Here is a 15,549-nt window from a genome sequence, read left to right as displayed (position 1 = left end):
TATATCCATGGACACCTTGTCTATGGACCCATGGATGGACACGGAGCAAGCTCGGAATAAGACCACGTAGGGAAGACGCTTTCCAAGGTTACCTATTCTCCGCATTCTCAATTAAGAGAGATATATCACTCTTCCAGAATGATAGGAACCTTGGGAACAAACCAGATATGAAAACTGTTAAGAGTACACGAACTAGGAAGGTAACCACAAAACGGACCATTCACAAGGATGGCTACCGATCTGAACACTCAAAAGTTTGCAAATCGCATTGTCTGGGTCCAACTCCGAAGGATGCCCTAGTGCGGACCCAACAGGGATCAGATCGTTTTAGTCTGGGCCTAAAGACAACGGAACTATCAGGAACTCAGATCCGGGGATGATTATGACTATGACCGCTGCATTGTTAAGATGCATGATCGAGCTGCACAATAACACTTTGGTCTTTAACGCTTCACTACTTCACACTAGGAGCATACTATCATTGCCAGGAGCTCTCTGAAGTTTGAAGTTTGAAGTTTTGTTAATGGGGTTTCGCGTCAATTGTGTGATCCGTGGACGCTGACGTTGTGGTCCAGGAGTAAAGTAATATGATTGGCTGAAACTTTGGTTAATCTGACCAATCATAATACAGTTTATAGTCTTGGCAGGGCATGAATTATATTGTAACCAATCACCATTAACCCCTTTTCATAGTCCATGGTTTGTTACTTTGTTCCTTGAAGTCTCTTCTTTTGGAAAAAGTAGCCGCACTTTAGGCTTGGCTCCTGCTTCACATGCAAGTCATTCGCTAAATATCTTAGAACACCACCAAGTTCTAGTGGATTAGATTTCCCTAGGTGGATCGTTTGATTCTTTCTGTGAAGCGCCACTAGCCCTAAACCAAGAAAATGCAGATTCGGGGTAATAAACTCAGTGTTTGACGAGTGAACCTTGGAAGAGACGTTGGGATTGATGTTGCGATTGCTAAACTGCGGAAACAAGCCAGTGTGTCTTGTACCAGGTTCATTGTTTCGGGTATTTTAAATAAAGATTGGACTTTTCTTAGCTTAAACGGTTGAAAATAAAGTTAGACGCTACGCAGAACAAAGACCCTTAATGCGATCAGCACTGTGAGACTTGGCCAAAATTGTGGGTTTCGGAGACAAAAGACAAGTCTAGACATGTAAATGGACCGGAAGAATCTACAAAGTTGGCTAGGCTCTGTAATGCTCATTGAAAACTTAGATTAGAAGACGCTTTCCCTACTTTTAAAAACCAGAGTAGTCGGGCGCGTATGTGACCTCTATCCTTGATTTTTGACCTAGCACTTTAGTAAAATGACTTATCTGGCTCAAAATAGCATAAAGAATATTATATGTAAGATAATATTAACGCGTTTTTTTGATATTTCTGAGGCATTCTTTTTCGATGCCTTTTTCTTTGATTTTCTTTGATTTTCTTTTCGGTGTTATAACCTTCTAGGAGAATAAGAATAGTAGCACTAAGGATAATTGAATATGTACTATATATATACAAAGGCCGTAAAAAGTATAAATCATACAGAGAACTTTTCTATGTACAACCAGGGATAGATACAGTATCTATTGCAATTATAGTGAGGTTTGGATATTGCACCTTTGTCTTGTTCCTGGTGCCTCTCGCAATAACAACCACATGTCGTCTATCACATTCTAGGAAAATACTTCATTCTATCCACTGGAAACATCATTCATTGGTCATTTCTTCATGAGAATCGGACATGTTGAATGCACTGACTTTCCAGAAAATCCAGGGTTCCTCGCCTATTCATATTCATGGAGTGTATCACTGTGTACGTGGAATATAATCCTTATTCATCCCTTGTGTGAGTTGTACTCGGTGTTTCCTCGAGATGTAACTAGCTGCTGTATCATCCGCGAATTCCATTGGTCAAGTCCTGCATTATGGTGGAACAGCCTGGAGCTTTGGATACTGTTTCATTGATCCTTCGTATTGTGAAATCACGTGGGAGGAAACCTTTGGTCGAAGATGATGACGAGTGATAGTTGGTGTCTGTACGTGATATCATCGTACACCGAAGAAATGACCGTAGAAATGACCAAACGGAACCAGATGTATTATTGTATTGTGAGAGAAAAGCGTGTGCCTGTCCCTAATCCGCTCAGTCTATGAATGGAATTTACGTAAATTACACACTCATACAGGCACAGCTCCAGATAGCACGTCTTATCTATTTGTGGAACATATGGATACCATAGTTATACATAGCCTCAAAAGAGGGCTTTGACTGACTGGCTCCTTCGCTCTTGCCAAGTAACCCAACCCCATTCACATCCGAAGGGGGTAACTTCGGGTGTTGAGCTACTTGGCAAAATCCTGGTATAACTGAGATGCGGCCCAATCTAAAGCACCAAGGAGAACCGTAAGGAATACAAACATAACTAACTAGATAATAAGAAAGGAAGAAGGATCATTAGTATGATCTAGATATTAAGGAGGTTCTGTATGGGTAAACATGCTGGCCGTCAGGCTGCCAACATCTTATTCACGATTCTTTTTATATTCATTTGATATCTAGATATTTAATTCACAAATCAGATAATTCCATATTAAAGCTACAATATACAAATTAACCTACAAATTAACCTTAAGAGACTAGAGTGTTGCAGAAATGCGGCAAGACATGCTCCGGGTGCTCCGGGTACTCCGGTGGTGACGTCGATAGGCGGTGAACCGGGCCGATCATTATCGGACTAACTCCGAGAATTAACACGCTAACTAGTTAGTTATATGTTGTAGCTTGGGCTAATGAGCCGGAAAATTGCTGGGAGAATTGCTGGAGATTGTCTCTGGAAAAAGACATAGTGTGTCTATACCCCACTTCCCCAAACCCCCTGAGATAAATGCCTACTTTCCCCTTCCTTTGACGATTGTTGATTGTTCTAACTATCCGGCACTATCTCAAAGATGACATCTCAACGTTCCTCGCTAGCTACGCTGCTGCTCCTAGGATCATTCCTAGCACCAGTCAGCTCCAGCAATATTCCTGCTCAAGCGCAGGTGATTGACCAAAAAGCTTTCAATGTTCTGGCGACCACTCAGCCTCCAGCCGAATTCAATGCGAAAAGTGTATGCGATTTCTAATTTCGGGTCTCCACTAGCACCCCCTTACTGATAAATGCATAGCTATTTGTGCCCCCAGGGTCGACAGGAGATAGTCTAGCCCAGCAGCCTTTCCATGTGTACGATGAGGAATTCTTGAAGATTATCGGAGACGCCCCAACTCTAACCCGGATCGCACACTCCCCAAAGGACCCTATATTCCATGAGGCCGTTGTATGGTAGGTATCCAACACGAAGATCAAGTACAAGCCAAGTATAGATCGAATCTAATTTTTAGCTTCTAGGAGCAAGGAAACAGACGAGGTGTTTTTTGTCCAAAATGCGGGCGCTAAGGATGCCGGCACTGGTCTTCAGAAGTCAGCTATTATTGAGAAGATTTCTCTTGCGGACGCTGCTGCTGTCTCGGACAAGTCGGATGCCGCGGGTCTTGTTAATGTAACCACCGTTCCTTCATCGCCAACGATTCTCAATCCCAATGGTAAGCAATCAGCCCCTTTTTTTTAGAGGTTCAAGACAACTGACTGTGCTTTAGGTGCTACCAATTACCGTGGACAAATTGTATTCGCCGGTGAGGGTCAAGGTGACAATGAACCACCTGCCTTGTGGGTTATGAACCCGAAGAGTCCATTCAATGCTACAGGTTAGTACAAACCCACCTCTTTACCTTTCGGGGGTTAACAAGAATGGTTGATAGTTATCCTTAACAACTACTTCGGCCGCCAATTCAACTCCCTGAACGATATCGCCATCCACCCGAGCAGCAAAGACATCTACTTTACAGACACCATATACGGCTATGCACAGGACTTCCGCCCTGCGCCCGGTCTGCAGGAACAAGTCTACCGATTCAACCCCGACACAGGTGCCGTTACAGTTGTCGCGGATGGGTTTGACCACCCCAACGGTAGGAGATCAAGAATGCGTACAGGCTAAAAAAGGAAGGTGCAACTAACAATTGTGGCAGGTTTCACTTTCTCCCCAGATGGCAAGCACGCTTATGTCGCCGATACCGGAATCGATAGCGGCTTCTTCGGTCTCAACTTCACCCGCCCTGCTTCTGTGTATGTGTGATCGTTTCTAATGTTCCCTTGTTTGGGCATGAAGCTAATTGCAGACTGTGTGTCACAGCTACCGATTTGACGTGAAAGAGGATGGCACACTCGACAATCGCAAGACTTTTGCCTTTGTTCACTCTGGTGCTCCTGATGGTAAGTCAAGCAAGCTGTACTTGGTGTTGTTGGGGCTAATTTTTTGAAAAAAAAGGCATCCACTGCGATTCATTGGGTAACGTGTATGCTGGCTGTGGTGATGGTGTCCATGTCTGGAATCCATCTGGCAAGCTCATTGGCAAGATCTATGTTGGATCTAGTACAGCGAATTTCAACTTCGCTGGACAGGGCAGAATGGTTATCTGCGCTGAAACAAACCTTTACTATGCCACGTTAGCCGCGGCTGGAAGCTATGTTGACAGTGAGATGTAAGAACCAGCGGACGGCTTTTGGTTTTTCATGTCTCGGATTTGGTCCTTGACATAGAGCATCATGCTTGGCATGTTTGCTATTTCCATGCTTGCTATTTGCTTGTTTGCTATAGACTGAGCCTTTGTTCAGATGGTTTTAACAGGGTATATAAGCCCCTGCATTTCTAGCTTTAATAGATAATGATTCTTCTTCTGATTTCTCCCCTACTTAGTAGTAATATATACAAAAGAAGCAATGTTGGGTGATATCGCGATGTTATCTTGGACATGCGCTGAATTCGTAATAGCTTGTTGTATTACATATTTAAATCATAACAGAAGTGAGAGAGTATGAGACTTTCTCTCGGGTATTTCCTCCGCCTAGCCACCATGCATGCTATCACCGATGCTTCGGCTGCGACGGTAACTCATGGACCATATTTTCGTCTCGACCAGCAAGCTCTTGCGGTGGTTGTGACACCAGGCTTTCGGGGGCCTTATTGAAGTACTCAACGACGTTCGATCCGGGCGCGCTCGATCCGGTCATACTCGAAACGGGAACACTCGATTCGGGTGCACTGGACATTAGAGGGCTTGGGTCTACAGGTGCTCCTATGTTCTGTTTGGCCCGGTTTCGGCGACGGAGTAGGAACCAGAGTAGACCAGCCAGGATGGCCAACTCAGCTACTCCACTGACAACACCTCCAGCAATGGCTCCGGTATTGGATGACGACGAGGACGATGAAGACGAATTATCCGAAGCGCTTGTGGCATCTGAACCAGTGGTCGTGGCGCTGGAAATTGCACTGGATATTGTCGATGATGGCAAAGCTGTTGAGGTAGTGCCTGTAGATGGGTGGTTAGGAATTCAATTCAGTTCACCCATTCTATGACTCTGCAATGAAGGTTCAGGACGGCAAATCATTACATACCATGATATTGGATTTTCAAAAGAGTCAAACTACTATCCAAGGTGGATGTATCATCGGTGCAGCCGACAAAGCCGTTCTTTTTCTGGAAGGCCTTCGTGCCAGAAGCGCAGCAAAAGTAATCATTGGCTTTATAGACATTTGCAGTGCTGTTTGCGCAATGTTTGTCATCGAGTAACTCGGAGCAGTCTGCATCTGATGGGCAGCATTTCACGTTTGATTGACCGGTTGGGCATTTCGTGCCCCCGGGGACAACAGGCATGGAAGGGAGACCAGGTTTGGCCGCAATCTGTTTCGGTGGCGAGACAGGAGCCGTTTCTGCGGACGGAGAGCCCATATGGGGGTACTTAACATATCCGACATCGGATCTGTTGTGTATAATATTGAAAAGGGAAAGAATAATTGTAGATCAATTGAAGAAGGTACTCCGTATAGAGAAACTAGTATGTTGTAGTAGGGAGAGAGAGAGAGTCAAAGTAAGGACTGGGGCTGAATCGGGGTGTTCGGTAGTTATATTAGGCTGTTCCGAGGGGAGGCTGACTTCTGTTGTAAGATGCTGAAGGAAACGGGGGGCCGTGTCCTCTTTACTAACTAGTGCATACAAAAGGTGTGGAGTGAGTTGAGGGCCATTTTCAATTTATTATTAGATACACTGGTGAGCTATTGGCTACTCCGTACACATATTCATATTACAGCTGACATGGAGACTTAAATCTTACATTAATATACAAATTATCAACTGAGTAGGTAAGTTGTTTACATCGAAGGCAGTGGAGACATTGTATCCCCATCTCGTAACTAACTACGGAGTACTCTAGGTTAACTAGTGTGTCCTGATGCATGTCTGTAATTTATAATCTCCGGTAGAATTTAACAAAAGTACCTTGTACACATCCAACTGCAAAGTTTTTATCTTATTACGTTCTAGGCTCTCCACGGAAATTATGCCCATGACAACCGGCAGTCATATCATTTGGATGAATCCTAGAAGGAAGCACTCGCTAGGGAACGAAATGTTGCTATGGGTAGATTTACCAGACTTCGAAGCCATACTAGTACCAGTTATACACTCGAACAGCACATTCTCTGTAGATCGGCTCCATGAAAACCACACTGATATCGTTGCGGAGATTAACAATTGGAAAGATTCCAATCTCACGCTAAACAGATATCATGCCTCGATGATACAACGATGGCCTTGCGGCGCCATTAAGAAGAAGGATTGCATCTCCATCTCGCTGGCTGTCATACCTTCTTTTGTAGAAGGTCGAGCATTAGGCAAAGCTCGGAAGAAAAGCGCTGTGGCTAGACGAAGCTCCATTCGAGCTAGATGCATACCCAAACAGACTATAAGAATTAGCTCGACTGGTGACTCAACCCATGGCCAATATCAAGGGACTTACTCCTTGACCCACCACCAAATGGTAAAGAAGCATCCTTCATTTCTTTCGTTGGGTTTTCCCACCTCTCGGGGTTGAACCTATTCATTCATATTATTCAATTTTCTAGTTTCGACACTATTAAAGATTGGCCGACTCACTTATCCGGGTCTGGGAAGATAGCATGGTCACGATGAAGACTATAAGCCTGGGTTGAGACCGTGATTCCTCCTGGCACATGATACCCGTTGAATTGAGCACCTTCGGGTGGCACTAGTCGAGGTAGGCCAAACGGAACGGCCGTGTACAATCGCAATGTCTCCTTGATAATCTGATTGAGGTATGGTAGGTCTCGGAGGCTTTTGTCCGTGACAGGCTCAGGAATACCAGCCAACTCGGCAACAAGCTTCTCTCGCACTCGGCTGTCTCGACACACGGCATACGTAAGATAGGTCAATGTGACAGCTGTGGTATCGCTTCCTGCAACAATGTATCCCTGAGCCTCCTGTACGATCTCTGAATCCGACATGCCACTCTTTTCATCGAAAATTTTTGTAAACAGAGTTGGCTTTGGGTTGGATGGGTCTTGAGAGACGAGCTTTTTGTAGCGATCAACGGACTGAATGGCATATGTCTTGAGTCTCTTCTCTGATCTCGCTGTGTTCTTAATAATCGGTACGGGGATATATCTTGCAATCTTCACTAGAACCGGGAACGTTGTTCGAAAGGGCTGTAGTGATATCAGTCTTTCCATGTCGAGGCTGTATTGATTTTTCTATATTCGTTATTAGTATAGATAAGTCTCTAGTATTTTGTCAAGCTCAAGCCCTCCACTCACCTTGCCAATCTCAAGCATTCGGAATGAGTCTCCAAAGGTGAGTTCACCAATGATGTCTGTGGCCATAAACAGCCACCATTTGAACACATCAGTAACGCCATGATCCGTTAGTTCCATTGTAATTTTGTCGACAGCTATACGGATACGATTGGCGATTATTGGCTCAAGGCGAGTCAGCGAAGAGTCAGAGATAGGTGATGCCAGAAGACGCCGGTGGTGGGTGTGGAAGTCTTTGTCGGTGGTTGAAAATGTGGTGGGCAAATCGCCTATGGATATCTTGCGATAGAAGGCAGTTTTAGCAAAGCGGCTATTAGTTTTGTGGATCTCCTTTACGGCGCTTGTGTCGCAGATATCGACCTGATCTGGGGCGATTCGTACAACAGGGCCTATTTCAATATTAGGGAAGAGGTTTCTTTTTTTTATAAATAACACTAACTACCTGCAACACATACCATATTTTTCATGAAGCTGATGAACGTACATAGGTATAGTTCCATTTAACCAGTTGTAGGTATAAATGGCTTCCGTCCATTTCGATATCTCGGGCCCAGGTATATGAGACAACGGGTTCGTGAGTCTACGATAGATGGTGTTCTACATATCGCATGAGTAACAGTCCCATATGAGGGGATTTTGTTGTACCCACCAGAAGAACACCACCAAGAATACATATCAGCCAGCAGCTAATGAGAAAAGAGCCAGATAGTATGTCGGGTGATTCCATTATGTGCTTCGGGGCAGTAGGTTCTGATATGGAATCAAGCAACTATTACCAGGCAGTCGATCTATATACTAGATTCCTTAGTAGCACAATGAAGTCAGAGAGTGTTCCAAAACTCCACCACTTCCAGTCCTACGTAGCACGGTAACAGATCGGGAGCGAACTAAATCATCCGATAGGTAGAGACACGTTAGAGCAAAGCAAACAATTCTTTTGGGGTGGGTGCAGGGGGACTTTTGTTCCAAAAAGAATGGCTTTATTTTGCCGACTCCCGATATTGTACCCACTATGTAACTGTTAAATATATGATTGACATCCTTGGAGAAAGGGATATGACTTTGCTCGAGGCATCAGCAATTTTACAGAGATCTTGACAATGATGGCACACAATGAATGAACCATCCGCTTGTTGATGCTAGAGGTTCCTATAGGGTCAATCAGTATGGTGGTATAATTTTGAAGCGCTTTCTGGCCTCATTATCTTTCTGAGGGAGAACAGAGCTTCGCTGTCGATTTAGAAACTGTCCGAGTATTTTGCTGCTTCTAGTAGTGAGCGAAATATAGACATATATATGTTATAGCAGCACGGGTACGGGCGACTATAGGGATCACGGTCACATAACTCGCTAGTGCGTTACAGCCTATTTTATCACCGCCTTCTTGAAGTAACATACACTGACATCTTACTAGATCTTCTTTTTTGGATGTTCTTCTTAGGGTCTTTTTAGTTGTCTTTCTAGTTCTCTTTCTAGATGTCTTTCTGAATGTCTTTCTAGATGTCTCTTTATTTATCTTTTCTAAGGCGTTATAAGGAATCATCTAGGTTCAATATTACTACTAACTATACAACCAGGTCTAAGTTACTGCCTAGCAATATAAACCAATGAGAGAGTTATGTGACGGTGATCCCTATAGTCGCCCGTACACGGGGTAGGTAGACTGCCGGGCTTATCACAGTACGACAATATAAGTCGGTAAAATCAAAATCACAGAGTTCTCTATGTGTGACCACAGGGATAGCGAAAACAGAATAGCTGCTACGACACCATCTGGGGTGTATCTACTATGTGTGATATCGATGGTCTTTTTTTCCCCTTTATTTCTGCTCTCTTTCTTCCTTACACTTATCATTATGATTTGTGCTTAGGAATCATACAAAACCTAACCTCATGACTAAAATTATATATATTATTTTAAATTAGTGAAGAAAGAAAAAAAGAATACAAAAAAGATGGGCCCGAGCCCGGGATTGAACCGGGGACCTCGCGCAATATTGCTTTGGGTGAACCCCTGGAGATAATTGTTAGGAACTTGAAATTATACCGAATAGATTCGGAATATGCTTACTAAGCGCGAATCATACTGCAGTATTTGTTAGTGGGAATGTACTATTGATAGTGGAGCTGAAGAGCTTCTTACCCACTAGACCACCCGGGCAGTTGATGAAATGTGACAGAAATCTGACGTATTGAAATGTATTGGCACCACAGCAGATATGGAGAACTCTGTATTTTCTATATGATAGAAATCCGCTGTTTCTGTGCGGTACTGACTAAGCTTGATTACATAAGGCATATCATGTACTCGAAGTCACATGATCTTCCATGGTATCATACCATGTATGCAACCTTGCACTTTGACAAAATGCGTGAGGTTTTGGAAAATATAATGGAGATTATTATGGTCCTTCAGCAGAATCCGCACAACTTTTGTCTTTTCCTTGACGGTGTTCTCCTTTCAAACAACCAGAAGGTCTTAGGTCACCCCAACGCTGCCATCTAGGACTCCCTGCGAAGGTGTATCCCGGCCAGGGGTCGGAAACTAATTATTACTAATAATGTTGCCTGAAGATGCCTGAAGATGCCTGATTATATACACTCCCGCTCTATGCGTGAGTGTACGTACATAATATCCCCAGCCTCGATGACCAGTTAAACCGTATTGCGTCCCTAGCATCTAGTACCCCAAGAACATAATATATATTCACGCCTCTCGACGATATGCCTATCCTTATCACGTCAAACACTGCAATAATCCACCGCGGTGGCATTGTAACGGATCCATAAATAGGATATTCATTCAAGTCAATAGAACTTTCATCGTAGCATGCTAGATTCCTGGCCCTCCGCCTAAGTAGAATGGCAGGCGAAAGCTACACCTGAAAAGCCACCAGTAACTTGCATTATGGCCTGAATCTGCTGTCCTTCACATTCTTCAGGTGTTTTTGTGCCATCCTTAGCTCTTTCAATTTCGCGATTCGAAATGAAATAGATGCATCATCAAAAATGACACCTCCATCTCTTGAATAATGGCTCAGAATACAGCCCTTTTTGGCAAACTGTGACCACAATCGGGAAATATTAGGCTGTCGAGTGACCTGGGCTCGTTCCACGGGTTCCCAATACCCACGGTTGCCGCACCCGTTCCCATCGCCATCCTTCGTGCTCCCGCAAAGAAGATATGGAATCAAGAGTGTTGGCCGAACCGCAATCGTCCATTTCGCTTCCACCAGTTTTGTTCTTGAGCAAGAGGGACATTTTACTTCTATCTCATCAGGGAGGGTTCCCCCGCTCTGCCTCGGTGCGGAGGAGCCAAGTGCTCGGTTTTTGAGCTCTTCGAGCGTTAACTTTATCAAGCGCCTCCTTACTCACTCGCCCCGCGTTTGCTGCAGACCAGCGCACCTTATTATCAAACGGTTTGAGGGAGGCGTATGAAAACCCACAGCCAGGGTTTCCGCAGCCGCCTGCAACTGCCCATGATACGTAAATACCGGGGTTGTACTTGGACCAGTATGGAAATGGATCATCCAGGACCTGCTGGCCACACCCACTGCATCTCCGTGAGAGAATATCATAAGGCGCCCCACGAAAAACAACCAATTCATCCATATGTGGTCGTCGAACTCGGGATATCATTTTGCCGTATGCAAAAAGCACCGACATAGCGAGGTTCCCGATGCCAAACGTCTTTGAAGAATCATCCCATCCCGGAATGAAATCATGGAGTAAATTATAGGCCCTTTCTAGATCTTCACGAGAGTTTAATGGCCTTGTGTTGAACTTAAGACCCGGCTGGTCCTGGATAAGTGCTGTTATCTCCGCCGGCAGGTCTTGCCACTGGTCAATATCTTCCATATCGTCTATTGTGGCCAGGGAGGACTCGACGTTTTCGACTGCTATTTCACTGGACACCACCAGGGATCCAGATCCCTCAATGATTCCTTTCAGTGCCACCCAGAAAGAACTAATAATACACGGAGAAGAAACCAAATTCGTACAGCTACTAGCTAGAGGGAGAGAGAGAGGGAAAAACCGTTGATTACGCAATTTATGGAGAGCAAGGTATTTACACCTTGCAATCTAAAACATCCATGGATACAAGTTACATACACACATACAGAGGCCTTGCCACCAACCAAAAAATGACAGACTTAAGAATAGAAAATTGTAGTTAGTTGTAATTACTAGTAATTATAAAGCCAGTTTATTGTCTAATTAAATAAAAGATAATCTTCCCATCAACTGCCCGGGTGGTCTAGTGGTATGATTCGCGCTTAGTAAGCATATTCCGAATCTATTCGGTATAATTTCAAGTTCCTAACAATTATCTCCAGGGGTTCACCCAAAGCAATATTGCGCGAGGTCCCCGGTTCAATCCCGGGCTCGGGCCCATCTTTTTTTTCTTTTCATTCATATAGTAATTGATTCTTATATTTATTTTTAATTCAATAGCCGTGCCAGGCGCCCAAAAACCGTTCCGGTTGTTGGTGCGCCCCACCAGATAGCCATTTTTCACCAGATAACCAATTTACAGTTTATGTATCTTTTGTATGACTTACCTATACAAAAGGTACTTAGACACCCCGTAAACATAACATACATTTTCTCAGCACTCGAACTATTTAGGGAAGATATAAGAAGATATATATAGTATAAAGGATGTCCATTCAAAATGCAAACGACCGCCGCCGCCCACTCGTTTATATTTTCTCCAGGTACCACTAACCGACTCGATGCTAGTTCCTGGGTCGGAAACAGGAGCCTTTGCCTGGCGGGGTTCTGAATTCGAAAGACCGCCCGTCTTTTTTGATCATTTGTATCTAACTAGGTAATAAATACCAGAAGCTTAAAATACCAGTATGGAAGATACAAAGGTCTGCACTGCCCAGCATTTTGCGTCGCTTGCTTCCTGTATGCTCGATGCAATGACCGCGGGCGCTGTAGAGAGTGTACTGTAACACCGACCGAGAGAATTAAGACTGCGTTGTCGGTATCCCTTGCCATTTATGTTGAAAGAGCATTTGAGCTGATTGAACCCGCTACAGAATCGATGATGCAAAAGGCGCTCGACAATTCAAATCGAGCATACATGCAACTCGAGTGCTAGTGCAGAGGCATGGTATCACCGAGCTTTATCGCGGTCTTGTATCCATTATGATGAAACAATCGGCCACTTCTGCAGTTCGTATGGGAACGTACAACATCCTCAAAGAAGCCACCAAAGCTAGGGGCATCAAAGCAAATGTGTTCACCACGTTCGGTATCGGTGCTCTGGCAGGTGTAGTTACTGTCTACGCTACACAGCCATTTGATCTCTTGAACGGGGAATCGCTCGCCTTGAATGGGCTCAGATGTCAAATATGGGATTCGATCACGACAGTCATTTTCATTATAATCCTGGATGTCTTCTCTGTGGACAGCAGATAACACCCAATACTCTGCGAATTCTAGAATCTCCAGGACGAGTTCAGATGGCAGCTTTTGTCGGAGAATGTTGAAGCTCTCGACGGCATCTGCTAAGTGTCTTGGGTAGTACATTTGATTTTCTTCAGGGGAGGCTGAAGCTTCATGTCGGATAGATTTGGCATCGTCGGATGTTGTGGAGTACGAGGATCCCAAGGTGACCAGAAGAGGTGACGTTGTTAGGCTGTTTGGGGTGTGTAACGTAGAGTTCGCCCATGTCCTTGGGAGATGTGGCTATGCAGGATCACGGGGCATAGTCCTTTGTCCAGATTCCAGATAGTTCACCGTTGAAAGCTGGGGGATAAAAACACATTTTCATGGTATTACAAGTTGTAGACAATCAAAAAATAACAGGATACTGGTTTTGTCATCTCATACGCAGTGATATATATCTCTGGTTACCAGACATTTTAGTGTCCTTGAGCTTCCTAAGTACCTCAACTCTAATAAATATTTACATACAACGTGCCTAGGATTTATGGTAACTCAAGATAAACTTATTGAAAAGCGAGGTTTGTCAACGAGGCTACCGAATCCCAGTTGTCGGATACCCTAAGGCTAGACAATTAGTCCTTCCTACTATATGTAAAGTTACGCCATCCGCACCTATTTGCATCACTAGTGCAACTATCTCAAGTAATTACACTGCATGCCTTTATGTTGCCATTCCCTACATGTTGTTTCTAGGCTTTGATATTTTCATGTTTTCAAACACGTTGTTTCATTTTGTTTGTTCATCGTATTCCGGATTTGTACATGTAGCTTAATGCTCACTACTCGAGTAGAGCTCAGCTGCCTCGGAATGTATATCTCCGCAAAATATGTCGTAAATCACCCAACCAAACCAACTTACCCGTCAAGAACAACTACCCCCAACCGCCCAGCAACCGTACTCATATCCAGACCCCGCACAACCTGCGTATCATCGGGGGCGTCTTGAATGGAAGGATCTGGATTCTCGGACGCATCCAGGTACGCTATGTAGAAGTAAACCCCGGCCTCGGAGACAAACTTGGGGCGATCGAGAACAACCGTGAATAGGCGAAAGAGCTCGCAGAATCTCCCTTGTCCTGTGATGATATGTTCTTCGGGTATTTGGGGAGTAATGCGTTTTGATATTCGGGGTTGATCGTCGCCCGTAGAGACGTTGTGCAGGGCGCCGATGGGGAATGCATTCTCTCGGTCCTCTTCTTGAGCTTCCCGGGATAGAATTTCGAGAACCTCGTTTTGGGCGGGGCGAATGGCTGACAAAGAAGGGGAATTTGGGATGAAGAATTTGAGAGTGAGGGTTTTGTTGGCCGGGAGGTGGGAGAACATTGACGCTGTGAATAGGCGCGCCGTGCTTTCTAAGAGGGAGGGCCCTGCTATGTCGCGAATGGAGCTGAGAAAAAGCGCATGGACAAGGTATTGAATGTCGGGGGGTTTTCCCTCAGGAGTATTAGTGACTGTTACAATGTTGGCATCCTAAGAAACCTGGAATTCCGGATGAAGAGAGAAGCCGCCACTTGAAGTTTCTAAGCTAAGCTGGTCGCGAATCTGCTCTTCTGACGGTAGATCCGAGCTAGGTATCTCACCCTCGTCTATATCTAACGCGTATCGCTCCGGAGAGGGAACGACGCCGTATAAGATATCGATTATGAGAATCTGGCCGATATAAATCTGGTCCGTAACGCGTTGGGTGGCTAATTCGAATCCCTCTGATGAGAGACTCTCGTTATCCTCGGATTCACGCTGCGCGTCGTCAACATAACCGCGGGTGCTAGAAAACGAGCGGTTGAAGTAGAGTAAGTCCGGGCCTTCGCCTAGCTTAGCAAGCTCATCCGAGTCCTCAATATAGCCTAGTCGATAGCTATACGATCGTAGTAGTACACAAAACCCAACGTTTGAGTAGTCGTCAGGACGAACAAATCGCGGAATCAACGGGAGTGGAATCTCGACCCCTGATCGGTGTTGCTCCTTACGACGGGCGATTTCAACGCGGTTATGCTCAATACAGGCAAAGTCGTCGGGCGGGCAGTATGAATAAATCTCGAACAAAGGCTTGACCTCATTATCCCAGAAACTTTGCATCAGGTAACGCCGGAGGTTTGTGTGGTCGTCATCCAGGGGTACAAGGCTGTAGACCTGGATGGGGATTATGTGGTCGGGGTCTGGCTCGTAGTCTGGCGTGACGTACTGCTCGAGCACTACGCGGTGACCCAGATGGTCAGCATAAGTGCGCACTTGCTGCCATTCACTTTCTAACATGGCGACTTGGGCGTTTGAATTATTTGATGAGTAAACAGATTTAAGTTTAAAAAACACTGAAGTAAATGAGGGCGGGACGTTTACATAAGCGAGGGAAAGATCGACAGGTTAACTACGTAGGTAGTTACGGTT

At 44.8% G+C, this 15,549-nt stretch overlaps 5 protein-coding genes across 5 annotated transcripts; 1 reads left to right on the top strand and 4 right to left on the bottom strand.

The window, feature by feature from the left end:
• Window positions 1-2,946: 2,946 nt before the first annotated feature.
• On the top strand, window positions 2,947-4,583 carry N7516_005176 (SMP-30/gluconolactonase/LRE family protein; the record flags this gene model as incomplete). Its single annotated transcript, XM_057217896.1, has 8 exons — window positions 2,947-3,108; window positions 3,166-3,320; window positions 3,387-3,580; window positions 3,635-3,742; window positions 3,797-4,006; window positions 4,067-4,163; window positions 4,231-4,310; window positions 4,366-4,583. 8 exons carry the CDS (start codon window positions 2,947-2,949, stop codon window positions 4,581-4,583), a joined length of 1,224 nt encoding a protein of 407 aa, XP_057079779.1.
• A 378-nt stretch (window positions 4,584-4,961) lies between these two features.
• N7516_005175 (EGFR-like transmembrane domain-containing protein) lies at window positions 4,962-5,827 on the bottom strand (the record flags this gene model as incomplete). Its single annotated transcript, XM_057217895.1, has 2 exons — window positions 4,962-5,407; window positions 5,494-5,827. The coding sequence occupies 2 exons, from the start codon at window positions 5,825-5,827 to the stop codon at window positions 4,962-4,964; spliced, it is 780 nt and encodes a 259-aa protein (XP_057079778.1).
• Window positions 5,828-6,661: 834 nt separating this feature from the next.
• On the bottom strand, window positions 6,662-8,431 carry N7516_005174 (cytochrome P450; the record flags this gene model as incomplete). The annotated part of the gene is made up of 6 exons (XM_057217894.1): window positions 6,662-6,837; window positions 6,894-6,970; window positions 7,031-7,644; window positions 7,708-8,093; window positions 8,160-8,301; window positions 8,354-8,431. 6 exons carry the CDS (start codon window positions 8,429-8,431, stop codon window positions 6,662-6,664), a joined length of 1,473 nt encoding a protein of 490 aa, XP_057079777.1.
• Window positions 8,432-10,980: 2,549 nt separating this feature from the next.
• Window positions 10,981-11,562, bottom strand: N7516_005173 (uncharacterized protein; the record flags this gene model as incomplete). Its single annotated transcript, XM_057217893.1, has 1 exon — window positions 10,981-11,562. One exon carries the CDS (start codon window positions 11,560-11,562, stop codon window positions 10,981-10,983), a length of 582 nt encoding a protein of 193 aa, XP_057079776.1.
• A 1,248-nt stretch (window positions 11,563-12,810) lies between these two features.
• On the bottom strand, window positions 12,811-15,417 carry N7516_005172 (uncharacterized protein; the record flags this gene model as incomplete). The annotated part of the gene is made up of 4 exons (XM_057217892.1): window positions 12,811-12,849; window positions 12,907-13,354; window positions 14,024-14,615; window positions 14,745-15,417. 4 exons carry the CDS (start codon window positions 15,415-15,417, stop codon window positions 12,811-12,813), a joined length of 1,752 nt encoding a protein of 583 aa, XP_057079775.1.
• Between the last annotated feature and the right edge of the window lie 132 nt (window positions 15,418-15,549).

This window comes from Penicillium verrucosum (genome assembly GCF_028828655.1).
Source record: "Penicillium verrucosum strain IBT 35672 chromosome Unknown utg000001l_segment0_segment0, whole genome shotgun sequence".
NCBI classification, from domain to species: domain Eukaryota; kingdom Fungi; phylum Ascomycota; class Eurotiomycetes; order Eurotiales; family Aspergillaceae; genus Penicillium; species Penicillium verrucosum.
Note: the sequence above shows the minus strand (reverse complement) of the source record. Positions and strands in the feature narration are given on the sequence as shown.